Source organism: Ciconia boyciana, chromosome 1 (genome assembly GCF_034638445.1).
Source record: "Ciconia boyciana chromosome 1, ASM3463844v1, whole genome shotgun sequence".
In the NCBI taxonomy this organism is placed as follows: Eukaryota; Metazoa; Chordata; class Aves; order Ciconiiformes; family Ciconiidae; genus Ciconia; species Ciconia boyciana.
In genome coordinates this window covers 34,512,985-34,539,050 of record NC_132934.1, presented here as the reverse complement: position 1 = coordinate 34,539,050, position 26,066 = coordinate 34,512,985, and the positions used below count along the sequence as shown (strand labels likewise).

Genomic DNA, 26,066 nt, shown 5'->3' with positions numbered 1-26,066 from the left:
AGTACTGCGTTTAAATGGTTTTAAGTGTCTTATTGAAGCTAAGCTCAGATGATACAGAACAACAAATCTAGATGGATTGTAAAACATTCTGATTCTTTTTTTGTGGATTTTTTCCATTCCTATCGTTTTAAAATCTCTGCTCCTTTAATTGAATCACAGAATTTCCTCTTAATCTGAGACATTTAACTCCTAAAAAATGACATGTAAACTTCAATCCACCAATCATTTATCAGATCCATGAATTTTTTATGAGTTGCTAATACTTGATTTAAATAAAAATAGACCTGAAGTTTGAGCAGATAACCACAGAAGTAGAAGTGCTGACTGTTTTGATACAGTTTTGGTTATGTGCTGGACCCTCCTCCTGAAATGTTAGCAAGCATCCTCCATGAACTTTCTTACGGGAGGATATGAAACACTGAAGTTTCTTGCGGCAAGAGTAGGAAACCAGGAATGTTATCTTTGAATCCAAGCTCCCTTACTTAAATGACCGAAAGTTAATTTTATTGATACTGCACACTTTAAGAAAAATCCATCTGAAAAGACTCGGTGGTTTTTCTTAGCTCAGAGAGTAAATGTTAGGAAGGCACACTCAAGTGTGACACTCATCTTTTTATATGAAGGACATACATCTGTACAAATGGTCTTCAAGGCCCCAGTATGGCAAGATGGTGTTATAGATATGGGTAATACCTTGTTGCGCTGGAATACCAATAGCAAGTTTGCATGGCATAGGGGCCACAGCGCTTGCCCTGCCTGTGGTGCCTCGATGGGCTTCCAGAGCTCCTCCAGCCACGCGTGTAGAGCTGTTCCTCTTAGTGTGACAGTCTATGATCACCTGCTTTCCTCTAATATACTCTTATCCATAATAAAGAGCTGCCATACGTGCCAGGGATGCTTTTGTGTTCCTAAGGTATGGGGTGGCTGGCTACACTTCCTCATTGAGGATGATACTTAATTTGTCAAATTCAGTGATTTGAGCTGAGTTTACCGATGTGATGTATTGTTGTATAGACCCTATCTCCTGAGATACCAAGGAAATGGCTTTGCAAGATATTTTGACCTGCTGAGTACATAATGTTTCGCCCGTTTCCATAGTTATTTTCCTGTTATTTTACAGAACCTTTAAAAATGAGAAAAAATATATTTTTAAAATTTAAATAGCATACCATATTTAAATAATATCATAATATTAACACAAAGTAAGAAAGCCAGGATATTATTACAGTACAGATAACACTTTTAACCTAATTTGCATGGTCATTACTTTATTTTTCTTTTATTTTATGGACTGATTTAACATAAATACTGTCTCAGCCAGCATGAGAGATTTCACTATGTTAGGAGATCAGAGTCAAATATTGTAACTGGATTTTAGAGGGGCTGGAACAATAACAATTTTAGTTATTCATGCTGGGAGCAAAGTAATTAAATCTCATGCTTCAGGGCAGAGGCCTGCAGCCCATGCCTTGCTGCATCCAGTGAGGGACTCAGCTCAGTAAGTGCTGGTGCCTCTGTGCTGAGGGTTGAGGAGAGCATTGTTGGTGATATAAGACACACATAAGTCCTTGTTTAGAAGAGAGATGTTAGGTTAGTGTTATTAAAACCCAAACAAATAAACACTCAACAACAACAACAACAAACCCACAAAAAAAAAAAATTAGTGACATTAGTGGTGAATTTTTTTGCCCTTTTAAACAACAGGTACTTGCTGTGACTAGAGGACAATTTACATCTACTGGTGAATTAGAGATGTGCCATTCTGCCAGTTTTATACTCCTACAGTTTATGGCCAGTATTGAAATAGCAAGTTGAACATTTCCATAGTGATTTGCAAATGTTAAGAAATTAATTTTCCTGACAACTCTGTGGGGTATGTGCAGACTTCAGCTCTTTATTTATAAAGGGGAAGATTCAGAGCGGTGTGACATATCCAAAACTGGGGAAGAAAGAGCATCTGATTCCAGATTTAAGACTTGTGTCAGCCAGAACTGGCATAAGCTGCACTAATAAGATTTGCTGAAACCTGGGCAGAATGATGGCTATGAAAACCTCACATGCGGGTTAGTCCATGTGTGCTGATTGAAATTAGGTGCCTTTATGTTCCCCAAACAGTCTGTTTTCCTGAAAATAAAATTTCAGGGGTCTGAAATTATTTATGGATAGATGAATACTGTTGATTTAAAGAAAATGCAAGGAATATTTCCAGAAGACGGAAACTTTTCATTTCGGTGCCTACAGACTAAGATACTGCATTTGAAAATAGTAGAGCATTTCATGTAGCATTTTGAAATGACGCTTTAGAGCATCTTATTTTGAAATTGCATTTTTCATTTCTTAAAAATCACAAACTAAAACATTAAAATGTTCAGTAGCCTGAACACTTATACAATACTTTTTTGTTTCAGATTAAAGAGTGCATTGCAAGTTAACACAAAATCATGTTGTCCAGACTTTTCATTTATTCCCAAAAGGCGTATTTCCCAGTATGTCTAAGGCTAGTCACCAGATTGAGGAGTCTCATCCATCAGTCTCTGGTGCTAGGACACACCATGCTGAAAGTCCTTTGAACAGCAGGCAGATCTTTGTTTTTGGGTTACTTACTTCATCTAAATAAAGTGCTGTGTACGCACTGAAGGAAAGGAAAAGACGGGCTACGTTTTGAAGTCCTGCCTTCTGCTAACCGTATCTTTTGCAGTTTGGAGCATGTGTCTCACACCATGAGTCAGCTTTCTGAAGGAAACCCTATGAATCCCGCATAAGATAAACCTGCATGAATAAATTATACAGTAGAACTAGCGTAAGCATATGGATTTTCAGTATGTTAGCCGGCTCTTTGGCAAATGTTTACAAGAACACTGTAGCCCACGTGGAACATATAATGCTGGTGGCTCCCTGTTAATGAAACTGGAGTTATGCTGCAGCACAGTTATCACATACTAGTATGTGCTAAAAATATATACCCTGGCTATCCCATGGTTACATGTTCACATAGCCCTATTGTCAGTAACTACTAATGTGTTTATCTCTTTTACTGTGGAAACCTATACAAAGCTTTTATTTTGTCATGTTTTAAAAATTCAGGACCATCCCATTCTTGTTTCCCTTTTCAGAGCATGATGAATGTGTAACAAACCAGCACAACTGTGATGAAAATGCACTCTGTTTCAACACCGTGGGTGGGCACAACTGTGTCTGCAAGCCAGGTTACACGGGAAATGGTACCATCTGCAAAGGTAAGCCGCTGAAAACCCGGGGATATGGCAGTCTTTGAACTGGATGAGATGCTTTGTCATAGTTGATGCAACTGTGTTCACGTACCTTGAAGACGACAGACAAAATGCTAAGCTAGGCATTAGGTCCCGCACCTATAAGAAGATCTTCATAGGCAGATATACACTGACTGCATTTGTCAGAGGTCACAGTAATTTGAGGATAATGCATACATAAGTTAGTATGCTCTAAAATTTGAAGTAATTATGTTTCGTTTCTGTCTGAAGTTAACAGTTTCTATACATGCTACAACATTCAAGAAAGCCCACAGTTACCAACAAAGGTACAGCTGTGAAAACATTGTCAGATCTACATTGTCCATGGTCATTCACTTGCTGTTTTGCTTGGATGAACTGAAAGTTGTTTGGGATGCTGTGTCTTTTTATTGTAAATGAGAAGAGCAATAGACATGCATGCACAAATCCTTTGCTACACATGAGGTGGTGCTTTGTTTTCTAACATTCTCATTCACTGGTAAACATTAGAAGTTATATTACTAGTCTTAGAAAGATGCTTTCCCAGAGATACAATGCTGCTTTTATTTCCGTTGCATTTCACATCAGAGGAGATGGTACTTGGGCCCAAATCCTTGGAAGTCCTCAGGCTCTGAACATAGGATTTAGAGGATGCATGAAAATAAAAGGAGTGTAGCTGTAGAGGAACTGGATCAGATGTGAGAACTGGTTTGGCTGCAGCAATAGGAACCCAGCGTTCCTTGAAATTGTGCCTCAGTCCTCTTGATCTGTTAGGTGTGAGAATCTAAGGGGCTGGAGTTAACATTGGTAATATCCCATAGATACATTCTGCTGCTGTGTATTATCAAGGCTAAGCAACCCAGAATTTCTTTAATTACTAAGCCGGATTAAGATCTTAGCACTGGTTATTCCTTCACCTGAGTCACAGTATGATTTTTCTAAATATTCCTAACATAAACGAGCTCTTCATAAAACACAGCAACCTAGTCCGCTTCCAGTGAAACACATGGGTAGAGAGAGAGATGTCAGCAAATATGCCCTTTTATGCTGGGCTCCCTCCTCTGGAGAATCAGAAAGAAGTCTTAGATGGAGGAGGTTCAAACCCAGAGCCGCTCCTCTCAAAAGAGAGCTCTGTCTGCACAGCTCACTCCCATGCTGCGCTTGGGAGTATTCCCCAGTCCTTCTGCTGGAGGTGTGTCAGCTTCCAAAAAGGTAGCTGAGATTTCTTTGGGTCAAAGAGAAGGTTCGTAACCCTAGGGCACCGCACTCGGCTCTTCTGTTCCCTGAAGAAGAGCTCTGACTGCAGGTCTGACATTTCAGAGGGCACCTGGCCCCACTGTGAAAGAAAAGCGCATCCCTCCCTCCCTCCCTCCCTTTTCAATACTGAAAAGACAGTACGCAGGAGAAGGCTCTGAGCCTGTGTGTCCCAATCTGAGAAATGTACTTCTCTGCAACCCTGGCTTGGATGCCAGCATCCTTCAGAGAGACCTGGATGCACCTCTTGTCCCCATGGCTTTGGCAGCTTTTCTTGCACTGTGCCGCCAGCCGTGCTGCCGTGCACCGTGCCATCCTGCACTGGGAAGCTTAGACATCTCACTCAGTGCCGGCGGTCTCACACCACAAGGCTGGTGCCTGGAAACTGAGAGCTGGAAAGCTCAAATCGATAACACTCATGTTCTCTCTCAGATGAGCCTTAAGACCTCATCAGTGGCGCTTATACAGAGCAGCTGCAAACCAAAGCCTGGCATCTCTGGTGGCTGGTTACAAGCGCAGGGCTAGACCAGTGCCTGGAGCAACTCTTTGTGTTGGTGATAACCTCCATCTGCCTAGTTTCACCTACAGTTTCTTGTGACCAGAGCATTTCTGATTCCATGTTGCGGATACAATCAGAGAAATTAACAGCTACCATGTTTTCTATCAGAGCTGGTTGCATTTCTGTGTCTGCAGAAGGGACTCTTTAATGCATATACATATTCACAACTGTATCTGGAGAATGCTGCACCTAAATGCGTGAGCACGGCTTCTCAGATTGCAGCATGCCAAAGAACAAATCCAGGGATCGACTTCAAACTCTACGTGGTAAAAGTTTTTAAGTTCTTCAGAATCCCTTGAGAAAAAATTACTATTTTTATGGTTTCAATCTAATTGCTTAATCAAGGAATTAGGTAGCCGGACAATTTAGTGTTCAGCTGTGCCTATTATGCCCAGGCCTTTATTTGGGCAGCAGAGAAGACCAGCAATGCCCTAGGAAGAGTCTGTTCCTGGGGAAGATGCTGCTTTTCTCTGCTTCCCAGCGCATACGAAGGAGCACATATGTGAGCTGTTGTCTTCAGATGATTTACTCTAATCTCCTTCTGTAGCTTGTCAGCCCATCTGGCCAGTGAGGCAGGGGGGCCATAAACCATCTCTTCGTGACCTCTATCTTTAGGAGAAGGCAGGCTCTCCACCCCATGCTGCAGGGACCGCGTTTTGTGCCAGCCTGCCAGCGGCCTGTGGCCACCTGCATGGTTGCTGAGTGTAGTTATGTTAATTCTTTCTTAACGTTATACTGTGATTTTGTATTTTGCAGCCTTTTGCAAAGACGGATGTAGGAACGGAGGAGCCTGTATTGCTTCCAATGTGTGTGCCTGCCCACAAGGCTTCACTGGGCCCAGCTGTGAAACTGGTAAGATTATAATTGAATTTACGATAAAGGTAATCCAAAGAGGATGTTTGAGGTAATCCAAGAATAAAGAATTATTTAAGTGTGTGCCCTGAAAGAGGAAGCTGCTACTAAAAAGTTACTCACTTTTCTTATATGCCTCCCAAGCTAATATGTTACAGCAGTTCTAATTAGAAGCACATGCACTGCAAAAATGAGAACATGAATTAAGACATCTTGGGTTTTGATGTTTCATAATTAATAAGATTATTATAGACTTGCTTTTCACCTCAAATGGCCTTTGGTATCTCCTATAAATGGCAGATAATCTGACATCTAGAAATAAATTCCCATAATTGATTACTTCTGTGCTGTAAATGTGTGACTGGTTCAGTAGCCCACCTTCCCTTGCAACTTTGATTGACTCAGCATTCTGACTCAGTGTTAAGGCAGGTTTCGGTGTTCCTACTGCTTTTGCCTCCTTTCACAGGCATTCCTTTCTCTTCCCGCTGCCCCTGAGGATGGCAGTACCACAAAGCCTTGTTTTAGAACTTTACTTTTAAGTCTTGGATCTAGTCAAATTACATTGCCCAGCAGAGTATGTAGAATGTTAATACTTAGCATCTCAAGTGCCTGTAAATAATTTCTCAAAGTTCAAATGAATAGTTTCAACACCTTTATTTATTGCTGCAGAATTTTAAAATGCATTCTAACCGTACATGCCTCCAGGTGAAAAGGTAGAAAGCTCGCTTAGATTAATTGGCTTCAGTATGCCTAATAAAAGGGCAGTCTGCCACCTATGATTGACTATTGTTGCTGTTCTATATTGCCTTCAATAAATCTTCCAAACAGAGGAAAGGAGGTCATTTGAGCAAGTATTGCTTTCATCTGACTTGTAAACATGTCCAGTTTAATGAAAAACACAGACTGATCTGAATTTTGTATTATCTGGTCCATTTGAGAGGTGAGAAATGTGATTGTTTTCATTCTTCTGTGTTTGAGCGGATATTACCGCAGTGCACAAGAGGGATGCTGTGTGAAAAGCAGTATCCTGATTGTTCATCTATTTCTAGAAAAATGTCAAAAGAGCAAGTTTTCAAGTATTCCTCACAGTTTCACAGACTGCAGATAATGTGGTACAGGATATCAAGGTCTCTTCAGTGTAACAGTGTTGTGGTTTTGCTTGGAACAGTTTCTGTGCTGAGATAATGCTCAAGTATTAAAACAGTTACTTTGTTTTAGTAATATTTGTCTTACATGCTCCTTGCAGCATTCTGCTGTTATCAACTAAATATAACATGTATGGTTCCAAGGCCCGCATTCATCTTTTCCAGCTTTATGCTCCTATATGACATGTGTAGACTAGAAGCATATTTGCTTTAATCTCCTTGTATAGTCAATATTAATAGGCACTATCAAAGAGAGATCTTACTGGCTTTTCTGAATTGCCCCTGGAAGTCCTGTCTCTGCTCCCTTCTTTAGAGGAGAACCCAGGGACACTGTTCCCAATTCAGAAAGTTCAGGCACCTTAAGCTAACTTAAGTCAGCTTAAGTGCATTCAGCCCCAAATGTCCTTCGAAAGCAGCTGGACTGCTGGCCTGACTGCCCATCCTTCCTGCCCTTCAGGAAACATATAGGAGGGCAGGCAGAGACTTGGACCAGATCTGAATGCCTTTCTGAATATCTGACCTCAGTATTTAACATAAGGTTAGTATGGTAGTTTTCACCTGATATCTCAGAGCTAGTGATATTGTTGTTACGATTTGGAGCCAGTTTGCCAGCCCCAAACCAGTTTCATAGGTCAGCTTTGCAAGGAGAAGCCCCTCTGTCCTGGTGGACCTCCACTAGACATCATATTTTTTCTTACTGTTGAAATAAGTAATGCTAGAGATCAGCCATAGGGGTACGGGTCTGGTCACTTCATTTAGATATTAATGTGCAAAAGTAGGATTCTAATCTACTTGCACATGGCTTTGAAACATACAGTCTGAAATACCATCAGAGCGGCAAATGGAAGAGCTATCGTGTCGATAAAGAGCAAAAGCTGGTTCATTCTGAGATTGCATTGTCAGAAAAATGGTGCTGTGTACAGCCATAAAAGAAAACCTGAGCTTCAGACAGTACATATTCACTCCCAGTGAATGCAACAGTTTCCTGAAGGTACTTCTCGTTAGGCTTGAAGTGATTCAAGACATTCATACTACAAATAATTTATGCTGGAAGCTTTCCTTTTTGAACAGTCACTTTATCTAGTAAAGGTAATGTAATCTTTTCTAGGCAGACATCTTTAGTTGCGATCACATACAAGGAAGGAGGAGGATTGATGTAAAGATGCCAAAGCTATTTTTAAATTGCATGTTACTTATTTCTGTTTATGCTACATATATTTAAAAACTGCTTATTGAAGAATCTAGGCATTTTAAACTTAAAATAAAACATATAGATATATGGAAATTGTCAGCAGCTGCTGAACCTATGAATTAATTAACAGGAGATTGAATCCACACCCCAGCAATAACCTAGAAAAATACAATCAACCAGTTCTTACTGTTTCCTTCTGTAAAAGGTGGTTTAATAGCTCTGTTTAAGTTTCTCACAATCATAGAAAGGATGAGGTTGGAAGGGACCTCTGGAGACCATCTTGTCTAATCCCCATGCTCAGAGCAGGGTCAAATAGAGCTGGTTTCTCAGGACTGCTCCCAGCTGGATTTGGAGTGTTTTCAGGGTTGGAGACTCCACAAGCTCTCTGGGCAACCAATTCCAGTGTTCAATCACCATCACAGTAAAAAGAAATTCTTTTCATTACATTCAAATGCAATTTCCCACCCCCCTAGTCCCTTTCCTGGGCGTGACTGGGCATGTCTGGCTTCCTCCAACACTGTCAGGGATTTATACACCTTGATAAGATCCCCCTCAGTGTTTTCATTTCCAGGCTGAACATCTCAGCTCTGTCAGCCTCTCCTCGTATGATATGCTCTGGTCCCGTAATCATCTTCACAGCACTGCGCTGGATTTGCTCCATGTCTCTCTTGTACTGGGGAGCCCAGCACTGGGCCCAGCAGCTCAGATGTGATCTCAACAGCATGAAATAGAGGGGAGGGATCACCTCCCTTGGCCTGCTGGCAACGCTCTTCCTAACGCAGCCCAGGAGGCTGTTTGGCCTTCCTTGCTGCAAGGGCACATTGCTGGCTCATGTCCAACCTGGGGTCCACCAGGACCTCCGGATCCTTTTCTGCAAAGCTGCTTTCCCACTGGCTGGTCCCCAGCCTGTACTGGTGCCTGGGGTTGTTCCTTAATAGCTGTAGGACTTGGCATTTCCCTCTGAACTTGATGACATTCCTGTTGGCCCATTTCTCCAGCCTGTTGAGGACCCTCTGAATGGCAGCACAACTACCTGGTATAGCAACCCCTCCTCCAAATTTTGTATCATCTGCAAACATCCTGAGGGTGCACTCTGCCTTATTGTCCAGATGTTAAACAGTACTGGCCCAGTACCCAGTATTTATCCAGGTATACACCACTAAGTGAGTAGCCTCCAACTGGACATTGTACAGCTGATCACAGCCCTCTGAGCCCAGCGATTCAGCCAGTTTTCAATCCACCTCACTGTCCATTTATTTAGCCTGCACTTTTCAGCTTGTCTGAGGATGTTATGAGAGCATCAAAAGCCTTACTAAAGTCCAGACAAACAACATCCACTGCTCTCCTCCCATTCACCAACCTAGTCATCTTATTTTAGAAGGCTATCAGGTTGGTCAGGCATGATTTCCTCTTCATAATCAATGCTTACTATTCCCATCGCCTTCTTGTCCTTAATATGTTTGGAAATGGTATCCAGGAGGATACCATCAGCTTCCCAGGGATGGAGGTGAGGCTGACTGATCTGTAGTTCCCTGGATCCTTGCCCTTCTGAAAGTTAGGAGGGACATTTGCTTTCTTCCAGTTCTCAGGAGCTTCTCTCGGTCACCATGACTTTTCAAAGATAATTGAGATTGGCCTCACAATGACATCAGCCAGCTCCCTCAGCACTCCTGGGTGCATCCCATCAGGTTTGATCGACCTGTGTTTTTTCCAGTTTATTTAGATATTGATCCTCTTCCACCAAGGGTAAATTTTTCTTGCTCCAGACTTTCCCACTGGTCTTGGTGACCTGGGAATCCTGAAGGCAAATCTTACCAGTAAAGACCAAGGTGAAGAAAGCATTGAGTACCTCGCTGTTTTCCATGTCCTTTCCAAACCCCATCCCTGCACACTTGATCAGTGTCTCTATATTCCTCCCAAAGCCTGAGAGGGATGCTGCTGTCCATGCTTAGTTCCTGCCTATGGAGCCAGGCTCATGTTGTAGAACAGGCCATTGACCAAGAACAAGAATAAACCAGAGCTGAAATAGCTGGGATTGTTGGTGTCCAGAGCATCTCCCTAAAATTTTGATGAGGCTGTCTACTGTGTGGCAAAGACCTGGCCTGTTTCCTTGGTGCCCATGTTGGCTGGGGAGATGTACTGTTCCACGTGATGGGACTAACAGCTGTGCCAAGCCTTCCGATGGAGTGGAGAGGAGCAGAGGCAGTGACTGATAAGGCACTGCTGATTAGGAAGCAGACAGCCTGCTTCTGATGGGAGAGGTCAGAAGTCTTCTGATAAAATTATCCTGAGATTGAAACATGGTTTCAGGGCAAATCCATTCACCCAGAACTCAAAGCGGTTTTCCCAGTTCTGGTGGATTAGCACAAGAAGCTTGCTTGTGTTTATGGGCACAGCTGTAACTCTTTTCACCTGTCAGCTGCCATGGAAAGGCTATGTCAGATTCCTAAACTCAATGCAGCTTTTGCAAAGGGAAGTGAAGCCCTGTGTAATTAAGTGCTGTAATGGGTTTCATAAAATTTTTTGCTTCCAAATGGGTGCTTCTGGGATGTCAGTAGGAGCCATGTCTCTCTCAGAAGCAAAAGAAGGAGAATCAACTAATACTGCTAATCAGGTATTCCCATGAGAAGAGGTATTCACTGTGGAGTGCCTTGCAGTTAACAGAGCTATTGCAACACCTTAGAATGATCTGTTGGAAGCCTTTTAGATAAATCATGGCCTGTGCCCTGTGGAAATGGATCAGTGGAATGACGAAGCAGATACAAGAATCATGTGCAGATATATCAACCTCCAGCACTTCTTTTTAATTGGTAATAGAACATAAAAATGAGACGTGGGAGAATTCCCGTTTCTCTTCCCAAAGGATGTGGGTTGAGGCATTGTTAATGTCGGGGATGCATTCGTTGGCTTAGGGAGGTGGGGTATATGTGTTGAAAGATTTTCAGGTCTTACAAGACACAGTAGTAGTTAACCCAGTAGAGCAGCCTTCTGCAGTGTCGAGAGCTGCAACTGCCAAGGGAATCTAAACATATTTGTGCCTGTTAAACTTTTTCAAAATATCTGACTTAATACTGTCTTGTTTTATTGCAAAATTATGAATTCTTCAATGGGCATTTTAAATTCTACCTTAATTTGTATTTGAGAAGTGTTTTATTTTAGAATCCAGCACAGGATGACTTTGTTAGGTCTGCTTGATGTTACTGTAACTTGCCTTTAATTTGATGTCAGAGCTTTAAGAGTGGATTTGTTCTCCTACTATATATACATATCTGATAGTGCGTGTATACAAGATTACTGCATTTTTGCTGCTTGTCAGCTTCTTTTTTGAGTTCCCACACTTGTTTTGTGCTTTGGGTATTCCCCTGGACCACTTTTAATTATGCATGAGATCAAATCGCAGAGTTTCGCTACTAGTAGTGTTTTGATGTAGTTTTTGTTAACAGGATGGCTGGGAGTATATGACTTTTTTATGGATGATTGGCTGTAACTTGCATTTCCTGATAATGAACTTTCCTTGGATATCATGGGAATCAGGTCCACCTGTTATTAAACAATCCATGGCAAACTGCTGAAAATAAACTGGCACACAAAGCTGTTACCTTTGAAAGGAACTATTGAGAAAAAGTTCAACTTATAGACTCTACATTCATTCAGCCATACATTATTGCTAACAGTTGGCTTAATTAAATGTCTAACTGAATTTATGAAAAAAATGATGAGCATCAGGTATGAGAGATCACCCTCTCTTATCTGATCTCTTATCAGAAATAGCCATATCCAAGGAAAATATATTATTTGGCTGTTCTCTGTATTTTTTTTCCTTTTTTTTCCACATATGGAAAGCTCAAACAAAAATACTGTAAGTGTTGTGAGTACTTCATGGAGAAATAAAAAATTTTTCGTGTCGCTAAAACAAATTTTTGCGACTTTGTGCTTAACATTTGTAGTTCAGAATAGTGAAATACAACTCAGACAAGTGATTTGGGTAAATAAATGTTATAGACCAGATCTCTTTAGAGTTTTGTACCACTTGCTGTATAAGCTAAATAATTAAAATGTGTGACTGTTGCTCTTTTCAGCAAATCCAAATTAATTTGTTCATGTGCACTGACCATAATAATAGCAGGCTTCAGATTATTGAAGACTATTATTATTCCTGTTCCAAAGGAAGCTTGTGAAAATCTTTTAATTCTGATACCCCAGTTATTAGGAAAATAATTTTACTGGTATTGGAATAGAAGGCTTTGTCAAAGTAACCAGAAAGCTTGTTAACTTTGCTGATTTAGCAGAAATGAAGTATTTTAGTACATTTAGCATCACAAGACAACTGCTTCCATTTAAGCCCTTGATCCCTGGTGTTCAGCTGAAACAACCACAATCAGCTTGTGGCCAGGTAGACTCTGAAGCTAAAACTGTGACACAAATGGCATTTGAAGCCCATAGAGCATTGAACCAAATCTGTAAGAACTGGAATTACTTTTGGCAGAACTCTTAGAAATTCTTGGCCCCAGTCTAATGAAAACTCTCTGTAAGCTATGAAAGTATCACAGTCAAAACTTTCCCAACAACTCAGGAATCTGCCATTTGCTCAGATTTATTTTTACAATGAAGATTTAAATAACTGATAGTTGGTTTGGGATTTACAGCAATAATACTAAAAGGCTCAAATTTGTGGTACAAGTATGCAAGCTCCTGCACAAACCTGGAGTAATGGGAGTGCCCTTCAACAGTTCATAGTCTAACCAGGGGAAGCTGGTTGTATGCTGGGATAGATGAGTATAACATACAAACTCATGAGCAGAAAGCATATTAAGGTTAATAATTTTATTCTCTGAAATCCTTAAGGGGTTGCTGAGCACTTTAATGAAGGAGGAAACAAATGAAGGGAGCAAGAGGAAAGTGGTGGAGCGAACCTGAAGGCAGTACAGGTGTGGACTGTCCAGAGCAATAGCTGTAGGAAGAAGGGATGCCTCCCATAGTTCATTAGTTTTCATAGCCCACCTGGCTTGCTTGGATCCTGGTGTCCTGAGAATTCAGGCTCCTGTTTTTGGGGAGGCTCCCAAGTTTGAGACTTAGAAGTTAAAGGATACTTTTGGCAGGAAATGTTTTCATTACATTAAAGGGCTGACTTCAATTCACAGAAATAAGAAAATGTTGAGTTAATCTATAGATCCTGGGTAAAATTTTTAAAAACAAATAGTACTTGAGCATGATTTGCAGTGTAAAACATTTTAATAGATCCCAGTGTGCAGTAGGAATTCATCATATTCTGAAAGTCAGGCCTTTTGGAGTCACTTGAGTCTGGCATTTCAACTCCAGTAATTTTCAAAGTTCGTAGGCTACTAAAAACTTTTCCCTTGGTGCAAGCAAAAGAAAAAATCACCCAGGACAAAACCCAAAGAAGCTAAATTGTGGCTTGCAAGCAGTTGAGATCTGGCTTGCATGCTGGGCTGCGTGCTGCTGTAGCCCTGCAGCTGTGCTGAGGCTGCGGTGTCGGGTCCCTGTGTAACCCAGAGCGCCGGCTGTGGGAGGAGGTGAGCAAGGAGGGATGCTGGAGCTGATGAGCCCAGCTCATCGCGGGACTGAGCTGCATGCACACCCTAGCCCCAGGGTGTCACTGCCATTTCGCCTCTTTCACAGAATCGTATAGGTTGGAAAAGACCTTTAAGATCATCGAGACCAACTGTAAACCTAACACGACCAAGACCACCACTAGACCATGTCCCTAAGCACCTCATCCGAACGTCTTTTAAGTACTTCCAGGGATGGTGACTCAACCACTTCCCTGAGCAGCCTGTTCCAATGCTAGTTGTTGCTAGTTGTTTTTAGTTGTTGCTAGGCAGTCCTTACACTTAGTCAAGGACTTTTCAGCTTCCCATGCTCTGCCAGTGAGGGGGTGCACAAGAAGCTGGGAGAGAGCATAGCCAGGACAGTTGACCCAAACTGGCCAAAGGGCTATTCCATACCATATGATGTCATGCTCAGTGTATAAACTGGGGGGAGTTGGCTGGGGGGCAGCGACCGCTGCTCGGGGACTGGCTGGGCATCGGTCAGTGGGTAGTGAGCAGTTGCATCACTTGGTTTTCCTGGATTTTGTTTCTCTCTCTCTTTTTGTTGTTTCCCTTTTCATTACAATTTTTTTTAAATTTTATTTTATGTCAGTCATTAAACTGTTCTTATCTCGACCCACGAGTTTTCTTACTTTTGCATGTCTGATTCTCTTCCCCATCCCACTGGGAGTGGGGAGGGTGAGCAAGCAGCTGTGTGGTGCTTGGTTGCCAACTGGGGTTAAACCACGACAGCTATATAAAGTCACTACCCAGCTTGCACAGGCTGGGTAGCGAGTGGTCTGTGATATGGTCTTGGCCTTCTCAAACATGGTTATTTTGCATGTTGATTACTGATTTCAGATGCAAGAACAGTGGTGTTTGAGCTAGCCTTGGTTTATCGAGGTAATGGATATAAGTAGTGTGTTTAGTGATGGTGCATCTTGCTCTACATGTTTTCCATTTTAAGTGCTCTCTTTAGGAAAAGCAGATAGTGAAATGACGGACAAATTATGGGAAGCATCCTATAACATCAACTTCTATATCTTCTTTAAACATAACAGCCAGTTCTGCTTAAAAATACTAATATGTCACTATGATAATTTTTCAATACATTGATACAGAACCCTAATAATGAACTTTGAAATACGTAATTTGTGTTTTGCAGTCCTACTGAACTATGATTATGCAATGTGAAACAAGCATCTTCACACAGAAATTTTTGGTGACTTGAGGAGAAGTTAGCAGGAAATGACTATATGAGTTATTTCCTTACAAAGCCATACCAGTATATCAGTCATGTCATTGACAATATTTCTGCTCTTCTTGTGGTTGCAACATATTTTAATGTCAAAATATAAGGTGACTTTTGAGATTTGAACAAGCCCTAGTAAGGAGTAGGCTAAAATCAACACAGTGATTTGCATGGTCAACTTAATGTAATTTTCCTGTTGCCCAGGGTGAAAGCTATTAAATTTTACCTCCTGATCTACTCTAGGCAAATAGAGTAGCCTATTACCTAAGAGCAACGATTCAAATATTGAACTGTGCCCCAGTGAACCATCTAATCCAGTACCTTGGTGGTGTCCCCAGGTCCTTTCAGTACTTGGAAAGTGTATGCATTCTTTTTTTTTTTTCTTTTGGCTTGCCTCGATTTCAAATAAATAGTTTTTGAGGACAGTAATTCTAGGAATTTGGACCTCTGCACTGCTTACATGCTTCTGCATTGTTTTGTTTGGTTAATATAGTTTTCTGATGTACTGCTTAGGGCACAATATATTGTATCTACTTCTGACTGGTGATTAATAGGGAGAAATATCCTCAGTAATAGAGGGTGACTATTCCAGGCAGACAGGCCTAATTTATACTGTCAAATCTGAAATTCCTAGAAGGTCTCTGAAAAATCTTGTTTGGCTGCTCTAGAGCAGAGTGCAAAGTAACTTTTGAATCCTATATTTTTATTCTTGCACTCCTGTGATATGCTTTACATAAAATCATGAGGTTAGGAGCCATCATCTTCACTGCTTTTGTTCTGGTCAGGACCTTTGTTCGTATGATACCTCTGGTGAAACAGAGGAGGAAAAGAAAGCAAGCAAATTATGGCCTTGATATTTGTGCATTTTCAGCTCCCCAAGACTGAGCGGGGTGGGGGGGATTTTTTCTGTACCTCACAGCTTGAAGCTGTATGGGTATTACTGAAACGTTGGTACTGAAAGTCCTGTAGAGTTCTGCTGATGAAATGTTTTATTTTCCTTAGTATGGTCTTCTGTAGTCAGCCAAAGTTATTGTATTAAAAGTGTAGGGTATTATATTTTTGAACCATCTTCCAGTAATTCAAAACTAGTGACTACTTTGTGTTTATTTTTTGCCATACTCCTCATCCGATTAATTTCTAGGCAAACCTGATAAAAATAATTGTTTTCCTAACTGATCATCTTCTCATGCTTTCATCTTGCCAAAACCGGGCCTTGTATTCAACTGATATAAATTGATACAGTTCTCTTGGCATACAAGGCTATGTGCCTTTAATGAGCTGCCTTTGCATATGATCCAGGTTCTCTTGTTCATTTCTATTAAGGAAAAATAATAAGTAGTAATGAGTCATTCTAAAATGTCCATTTGTGCAGATGCAAAAATGACTCTTTGCCATTGATGGTCAAGACCATTTTGGTATCTCTGACCAACCCTAAGGAAAACAAGGACCGTGAAGCATGCTGTTGTAATGCTCACTCTTTAGTATATTTCTGAAGACAGGCCTTGGGTGAGCAGGAATCCTATTAAGTTAAGAGTCTAACTGAAGGAACTATAACATGCAATGCATTCATAGCTTTATTCATAAATCATCTGCCTTCCCCACAACTAATTAGTATTCTAGGTGAATAGCTGCCCAGTCCAACATGCGTAAAAATAAAACAAGTTGCTAGTGATGCTTGTATCTTTAGAAGTAATAGGTGTGCTGTGGTTTGAAAGAAGTCAAGATAGGATTGATTTCAAAAGAGGCTTTACCCCTGTAATGATCTCAAGTGTGATGCAGTTTTCTAAGCTATTTAAATGAGTTCAAGAAAATATGTTGACTTTGCCTAAGTCTAAAGTCACTGCAAAGCATTTTACACTGCACACTAAAGAGGCAAATACTGCAATCTCCACTTTTTTAATTGGGCTTCAGTTGCTCTTATGAACATAGGCAGACAGACAAGAGCAAACACTGGCAGAAACTAAGTAGAGGCAAAGGTTTTAACTCTCTCCTGACTGTACCTCTATTTTAACTGACATCTTCTTTAATGCTGATATCCCACGGAGGCAGGGAGAGAACAGCGTGTAGAACACATGATGCAGTAGCAGGTTTGCTCCCAGGCATTGTAGGTAACACAGGGCATGTCCCTCACTTCCTCTAAAACAAATACGCTGAAACGAAGAGGTGAAGGTTGAAGGAAGGGGGAGAATTCATCCAGACACAAGATGAAAACCCACGAATTATTATACTCTTCAGGAGGAACAACCCAGATTTGATGGGGATCTTCATCAGTTGGGAAAGCTGTAAACTACAAACCCTATGAAGAGTCTGAGCAATAATCTGGTAGGAATTAGCTTACAAATGCAGGTTGTCCAGGCTGCCATCACATCTCTGTCCCCTTTGACTTGTCTGAGATTTCTCCATTCATTTGTATAAAGGGTGTGAAGTGGATAAAGTTTCTTTTTCCTCCCCTAGCCCAAAAGAATTTGGAAGATCCTTTGAGAGAGAAGAACAAGAAACTCTAGCACAGAGTTTCTGCAGAAACTCTTCTCCAAAAGCCTCTGCATGAATTATTTTTCCCCCCTCTGGAAACAAATTGACAAATTTGAAGGATTTTAGTCATAAATAAACTTATGAAACTTGGGCATGTGATCCTTACAGTCTAAGTGTAACTTTAGACTCAGAAAGGACTGTTGCTAAGAAGAGAAATAATACTGCAAATTCCACAATTCTGATAAAAATCTAGCAAAGAATTAATGAGTGTTGTCTGAATTATTATTATAATTAATAATCCCGTCAAATTTCAGCTAACTATGTACCAGTAAAAGCCAAGTCTTCATATTTACTATTACAAGGAAGTTGAAATCAGAAAAAGAAAACATGATTGGCAGTCTCAGAAACTGTAGTTAGAGAGGTGTTCAGCTAACCCCTGGAGAACGAACCTTTCCTGCAAGGAAGTGGGCAGCAGTGTTGATCTGCTTGAGGGTAGGAAGGCTCTGCAGAGAGATCTGGACAGGCTGGATCGATGGGCCCGAGGCCAATTGTATGAGGTTTAACAAGGCCAAGTGCCGGGTCCTGCGCTTGGGTCACAACAACCCCATGCAATGCTACAGGCTTGGGGAAGAGGGGCTGGAAAGCTGCCCAGCAGAAAAGGACCTGGGGGTGTTGGTCGACAGCCAGATGAATATGAGCCAGCAGTGTGCCCAGGTGGCCAAGAAGGCCAATAGCATCCTGGCTTGTATCAGGAATAGTGTGGCCAGCAGGAGTAGGGAAGTGATCGTGCCCCTGTACTCGGCACTGGTGAGGCCGCACCTCGAATGCTGTGTTCAGTTTTGGGCCCCTCACTACAAGAGAGACATTGAGGTGCTGGAGCGTGTCCAGAGAAGGGCAAGGAAACCAGTGAAGGGTCTAGAGCACAAGTCTGATGAGGAGCGGCTGAGGGAACTGGGGTTGTTTAGCCTGGAGAAAAGGAGGCTGAGGGCAGACCTTATCACTCTCTACAACTACCTGAAAGGAGGTTGTAGAGAGGTGGGGGTTGGTCTCTTCTCCCAAGTAACAAGTGATAGGACAAGAGGAAATGGCCTCAAGTTGCTCCAGGGGAGGTTTAGACTGGATATTAGGAAAAATTTCTTTACTGAAAGGGTGGTCAAGCATTGGAACAGGCTGCCCAGGGAAGTGGTTGAGTCACCATCCCTGGAGGTATGTAAAAGACATGTAGGTGTGATGCTTAGGGAGGTAGTTTAGTGGTGGACTTGGCAGTGTTAGGTTTTTGGTTGGACTTGATGATCTTAAAGGTCTTGTCCAACCTAAACGATTCTATGATTCTATGAATGCTCCTTTTTAACAATGCTCCAAGTGCTAATTCAAGCTACAGAAAAATACACATATGCAGCCAGCAGATGGGTTGCAAACATGGCATATATGATATAGATAAGCTGTTTGTAAGCGAGATTCTGAAATTCAGCACGCTGGTGTACAAAATAGCTTACTGCTCCTCCCTTTCTTCAAATATTTCCCCTGAACACGTACAATAATACAAGTTAATTACATGTGCTGGTGCTATATTCAACCACTCTTTCAAATATCCATAAAAATTAAAAGATCCTTAGAGTGCAGCAGAACTGTACAGGAGACTTCTATTTTTACAAAAAACAACACTTGTGCTCTACGTTGTGAGATCTGTTTGAAACAAATAATGCAAGACTTAAATTACTATCAGTGAATGTCCTTGTGACTTCTATCATCTGTCTGTGCTACCAAATAAAGCAGGTGGGGGAGTAAAGGCAGGGGGTGCAGCTTTCATCTCTAAGGCTCAATGCTCTTCATCTTACCTCTCCCCAAAACATGTTGGCCTCTTCTGTAGTTCCTGTTCCTCAGTGTGTTACTGTTCCCCAAACCATGCCTTGGCATTGTCACATGTGGTACTTACCGAATCAGTGCTGTTACTTAAAATTCTTCACCCAGAGTTCTTTATGTACAAAAAAAGAGAGCTGGTGGAAGCACTTTCTCCCCATTTTACAGATGTGGAAATCAAGACACATGGGGAAAGTGGAGTAGGTGACAATGTTTGCATAAGAAGGCAGTGGCAAAAGTCCAGATAAGACATAGGTCATCTAATTTCTGCTCCCCTTACTCCTCTGTTCAAATACACCAATATCTGAGAGAAGACATGGTGGGGTTTATATCATACTTTTTCTGAGTGGGAAGTGCAGCCAGTTCATAAAACCTAAGAAAATACTTTTACTTTGACTTTCAAAAAGGACATATTCTAAAACTGCTAGCTCATTAAATTGCAGAAAAAGGTTTAAAAGTTGTCTATGAGAGTAAACAAATGAGATCTGCAGCAAGCCAAGAGGAAAGCTGGGGTTCTGCAGATGAGATGCTTTTTGCTTGGCTGCAGTGTCTGGAAGGGAGGTCACCCTAATCCCTGTTATCACCTGAATTTTTATCAGATATGAAAAATAAGCTCAAAAATGAGCAGTGAGACAAGGGCTGGTGAATTCAGAAGCTTGGGAAGTTTTTCTTTGCTTTACATTTTTACTTATATTTTATTCACAAAGTAAATCTTTGACAGAAATTAAGCAAAAAATGCCCATACTGAGTTTGGTGAGCATTCTGGATTTAGGCATGAACCCTACTTACCTCATCCTTTCTGTTTTGTAGCTTAAGATGGTTTGCCGCTTCATCCTTCTGTGTCTTTTTCTCCCTTCATTTTCCTTGCCTGACACAGTTTCTTGGGTGCATATTATTTCTTTCCTTCCTCAGAGTCCTTGTCAGTTTTAAATAACAAAAGATTTTTTCTCTGCTGAAGAGCCAAATACTAGCACTTATCTTTTTCTCTTTATATTTTCTTTAGCTTGTTGCAACGCTACAATCCTATAGGTAGCAGCTTAAAAAAAAAAAGAGAAACCAGGGAAGGGAGAGTGCTACAAAAGAGCTTTGAGGAGACAGGATTTTTTGTTATTTGTTAAAAAAGGCAAAATGCATCCGCTACTTACCTATTATTTGCTACGGGAAAGAACCTCCTTTACTAAACATGAAAACTAAAATTTCAATTAGATTCTTAAAATATAGTGGGCTATAAATAGAATGTGAATAGTGCAGCTGGGCAGCATTATAATAGAATTTCCTTCTGTTGTATAAGGGAGATAGGGATGACCTTCATCACTCACTGTAAGCTCTCTCTTTTATGAATTACGAGCCGTTCAACTATTAGTGGAATTAAAATCTATAACACTGCCAATCATTGTCCCATATCCCTGTGGAGCCCTTCCTCTTGCTGTCAACATGAGGGAGTCTGCAGTTTCTGCAGATATATGCCAGTGATATGTTTATAGCCCAAGCAAAAGAATAGTGTGGTTTGTTCCTTTTCTGTGCTTCAGCAATTTTGTACAATCTCTACATGATTTTACACTTCAGGAGCAGCAACGTAAATTAATGGTCACTGGTATATGGACTGAGAGGCATGGTAACAAGTCACTGGTAAGAAAATGTAGGCAAGAATGTTTTAAACTTAAGCACTTAAGCACACGTATAATTTGTGTGGTACCCTGACTAAAGGGTAGAAGACCATAGAAGAAGACCAAGTTCAAATCAGGGTGTCACATCAATTCCTAGTCAAAATTTTGAGTTGCTTTGTGGGTTCTTTTGTTTTCCTTAAATAGCCTCTGAACTGAATCACTGGAAATTTACTGTAATTCATACCAGAGCTGATCTGAAGCAACTTTTTGCAAAGCTGAACCCAAACTAAGCTGAGAATGCGCTAGTTGCATCCTTGGTTCAAATATGTAAAAGTCATAACTCATGGTTATGACTGACTTGACTCCTCACTGGAGGAAACTCAAGATCTTTGGTCGGTACACTGCACAAGAAGCCTTCCTTCCCACCCGTTAGAAAAGAGATAACAGCTGGCCAAACTAGCTCTTCTCTTTTCAGACAAATTAATTCTCTTAGGACCTGGCAACTGTTACCCAACAACTGACACATTTAGTGATAGCATCAGTGTGTTAGTCCCATTTCTAACATGTGCAAATGGAGCTATGTAACTTTCAAACACTAGTAGGTATCTAAAATGGGTTTGTCAGTGTATTTCAAGGTATAAAAGTGCTTTTGCTATCTTGAAGAAAATAATTACTTTTCTTTTTCAAGACAGGGCTAATGAGGAAACAGAAGCATGTGTTACAGTTAAGATGAGGTGCTATACTGAGAATGATGGACAAAGTGAAAGCAAAACCACATTTTTGTCAACGACTAGAAATAGAGGCCCAATACCTCTCAGTTAGTCTTTCTAATGGGATTGGCACAATCAGTTTCACAGAATCTTGTTGAAAAATATATTCTTTTTTTTTTACACTATTCATGGATGCACCTAGTTCATCATGGCTAATTAGGTGTTCTGAATTATCGTCTTCAACTGTTACAAATATCACATCCTTTGATGATATTGGGTGTATAATGAGAGACTGTCATAGTTTCAGTTATTGGTGGGGTCTGTGATTGATCAATTTTTGACAACAAAGAATTGTTAACAGGGCTGCATGGTGAAGCAGTCTGTGGAAAATTCCCTTTTATAACGTTTCTATCTAATTTTGGAGCGCCGCCACTGCCACCCATGAAATAACAACACGATTGAATTTCTTTTTGCTGGCATTTAGCAGGACCTATGGGGGTGTGCAGAAATCAATGGGGGATCAGGAGTCTGGAAAATTACATACTTGAAGAATTAATGAACTATAATTCCATATTACATCCTCAATCACATTTTGCTTCCTTTTCATTAATGGAACTAAATTAGTTTTCCATGGACAGGGTACTTCAAAAAATGCAATCATGCTCTTGATAGAATTTAAAAAAAAAAAAAAAAAGACCTGTTTTAACAATAGTTAGTTTTTCATGCAACATGACAGTTTGAAATTTTTAGTGAAGAACATATCTGCAGCACTGACTCAACCTGTTGAAGCAATTTTTAACATGACATTTATAGCCTCAGCTCTAGTTTCCTGCCCTTTGAGCCAGGTTATGGTTTTAAGGTGACTCAGCCAGAATTTCTACTGGATCTGGGAGGTGTAGAGATAGAAGCAGCAACTCCAAAGGCATTAAAAACTCATTTTTTCCAACACGGGCCTAATTCATTTTCCAGGGGAACAGGGAGAGGAAAGGCCATGGTCTTCACTCTTCTCTGAAGGCTGTATCTGAGATAACAGATGTTTCTAATGCTCTGTAGAGAAAGTCCTTTTGCTCATGGATCTATGTTATGCTAGGATAAAATTGTGGGTGACTCTTCTCTTTGCTGTGCCCCACAGGCCAGCTGTAATCTGGCCCTTCATGATTTAAACTTGTAACTGAATGAAATGTTGGGATGCAAATGCAGTTAAAATCAAGAATATTCTATGGTTTAATGGGGACTTTGATGTGAGAACCTATACAGTGAAAAGCATGTCCTAGTATTCACGATATGATATCGTATCTTTAAAGTGTTACTAGAAGCTGAACACGTCAGAGTGAGATTGTAAACAAAATCAGGCTCTAGGACTTTTATTGACCAAGGAAGAAAGTTCCTTTGGGAATCAGCAGCAGTGTTAGAAAAAAGGAGCTGATCAGACTTTACCAAACAGATTTAAAAGGCATTCCAAACAACTTTGGTTTTCAGGCATAACTGATATCTTCCTGGGTTATTTCAGCAGTCTCAGCTTCTGTATTCTTGGGGTTTTTTATTCCTCTGTATGATATTTATATGCATGTGGTATATGGGAATGTAGTGGGATGGAAATCCTAAAAGCTGATATTTTGTTTTAACAACAAGATAGCTCCGGTATTGAACTAGTTTCAGGCTCTTTTATTTCTCCCCTGGGACCTGTTTTTTGCATAAGATCTCAAATCAAAGGTCTGATTGAACAGCAGGGTCTTCTCAAATATCATCATATTAGAAATCTGCTGTCACATGAAAACCAACACAAACACTTTTCTCTTCTTAAATGCGAGAGATGGGACTCCAGAATTTGCAGTAGAGATAATGAACGCTTTTCAAAGCTACTCCAGAAAATTGAGTTTTGACAGCAGATACGTTATGCAGTACAGTGAACTTTCATTTTGTTCTACTGAATAAGGCCTTTTCCCCCTTGCATACGTATTTACTAAAATCAGATAACCCAGACATCATCTTAATCCTACTGGGCATTCTGTTATCTGAGCATAAGTCTGAATAGTTGGGACGTGGTCTTTTATATCCAAGCCAGACATAACATCCTTGAAAATGTATTCACATATGCAAAGACATCTCAGAGTCTGACTGTTCCAAATGTACCCATGAAAAAAACATTGAAGATTTAATTTTTTAAACAGCTTCATAGTCCCCTAAAACACTTCTTCAGTGATCTGTTTCTGGAATTATTTTTCTTTCAGTGTTTGCACTTTATTTATACTGTATATGGGGCTGGGATGTGGGGTGGCTCTGGAGATTAGCATTAGGCTGGAAAGGCTGTTGCCTTTGAAATGAGATCTCAAATGACTTAGGCTAAATGATTTAGCCTAAGTCAGTAGTGACTGAACATTATGGAAGTTGCTGGCTGCTCATTAATCTTTATAAATATATCCAGTGATAATAACCCAATTAACACTGGGACAGATTATTGCAGTTGGGAGTCTCTATTAATTGGCAGTGGTAGCTAAGTGCCATGTATTATACTGTCCCAGAAAAACTTCCAGGATGGAAATAACCAAATTGTAAGTATTCACAACTGCCAATCTGTGGTGTTGCCTTCTTGACAGGAGAGGGCTACTGGGGCTTTGGTTTGTATTGACCTGGATAAAGCAGTTCATGAAAGAAAGGCTTTTCGGACTAAGTTCTGCTCTGTGTCTCTGTAACTTTGTGCTTGATGGTGGCATACAGGCTTTTCTGAGAGGAGGATTTGATGATTAATATTTCAGTCTTGAAGTGAGTAATATAAAATCATATAACCCCCCACACTTCCCCCACACCAAGGTTCTTTGTTGAGTGCAGCTTGACCACATTAGAGAGCTTGGTCCTATTGCTGGATGAAAGAGCACTGCTATCTTTCAAATTGGCAATTTTATACCACTTTCAATCTTCAAAAGCTCTTATTATACAGAAATTCTCTAATAATATTCATCAGACAGCTAGCTTTCCTTTTTTCTTAGTGTACCAGTGGATAATTTGCTAATGATCTTATTTTACTCTTCAGGGAGCAGAATTTTCTGTCTCCCCAAGAGCAAGGGGTATAACAGCTGAAACTGTTGCCACAGTTCAGGAAATGAGTGATTCTGAGGTATAAAGAAGGTGATTTGGGAGACCAAGTTTTTTTCATGTCAAGGGGAGCTAGGTGTGTAAAGTACTTACTTTCAAAATGCCTGTGACTGCATGTCTATTTTATTAGAGTGGGGCTTCAGGTAGCAAAAAAAAAAAACTGAAGATTTTTCCAGTTAAAAATTGGGTAACAAAATATGGAAATAACCAGGCTGACTGATTTCAGTTTAAGAAAAATGCACAGGAGAAAACCCGAATATTTGAAAACCAAATCATGTGCAACACAAGTATGTAATAATCAGTTACCCTGTTTTACGGCAATAGGGTCTGTACAGTATTGCCATGAGTGTGTCCATGAATTACATAGGGTAGAGAGAGCCCCCATGTTCCTGGTGTTTTGTGGGCTCATCAGTCTCACAGGTGTCTGTTCTCCAGCCACAGTGTTTCAAATGCCAAAATCACAAATCTTCTGCCATGGAAATGCCATAGGGTGGAAGCACAGCCAGAGCAGGCGGTGCTGAAGTGCTACTGTACAGCTGTGTGGCTGCTCTCCAGCTTGGGGTGAAGGTTACTTCCAGCAACTGTCTCGGTATTACTTTCTGTTCCAAACCTGGCCACGTGTGTCAGTGGGGTGGCAGATTTGGTATGTGCAGTTGTGCTATTTATTTGAAAAGGAAAGAGAAAAATTGAGAAAATGCCACCTCCATGATGGTCAATGGGAGTTCTGCCATAAATTGGAGCAGGGCCAGGATTAGGCCATTTGCTCTGGACCATCACACATATGAGACTCTATTGTACTTCCTGGATGGGGATAGGGGGATGCTTTCCTTTTTTTTTTTTTTCTTTTTTCTTTTTTCCTTCTCCCCCAGCTTTCCTGCAGCTTCTTATAGCTAGTTAAAGAGCGGAACTTGCATACTCAGAATAAGATGCCTGTTTTGTCTATTTGCTTAAAAATGTCATCACCTACTATTGAAAAAAATACATCCCTCCTTTATTTGTACTTAAACATTTTGTTTAATTTTTTTTCATAAGTGAAAATAGAACACCTTTCAGTAACTTCCTTCTATAGAGTAATATTTCATTTTTTCATGCCTTTCTAGTACAGCATCAAACAGGACTTCATTAGTGCTGTTAATGTTCCATATAGCCCACTGATATACCATAGCCACTGGCCAAGCAAAACTTCAATCAGTTTTTCTTCTCTTGTCAGCTCACACCTCTGACTGAGCAGCTGCAAGATGATTCATCGGAGAATGTTTCACCATAGGACAGA

At 40.7% G+C, this 26,066-nt stretch overlaps 1 protein-coding gene across 1 annotated transcript in view; it reads left to right on the top strand.

Moving 5' to 3' along the window:
- NELL2 (neural EGFL like 2) overlaps positions 1–26,066 on the top strand; it is a 162,056-nt gene that overhangs the window by 114,480 nt on the left and 21,510 nt on the right. The window contains exons 14-15 of the mRNA XM_072876150.1: positions 3,114–3,236; positions 5,818–5,913. Of these exons, the coding sequence (XP_072732251.1) occupies positions 3,114–3,236; positions 5,818–5,913 (219 nt within the window). The remainder of the gene's footprint in view (positions 1–3,113; positions 3,237–5,817; positions 5,914–26,066) is intronic.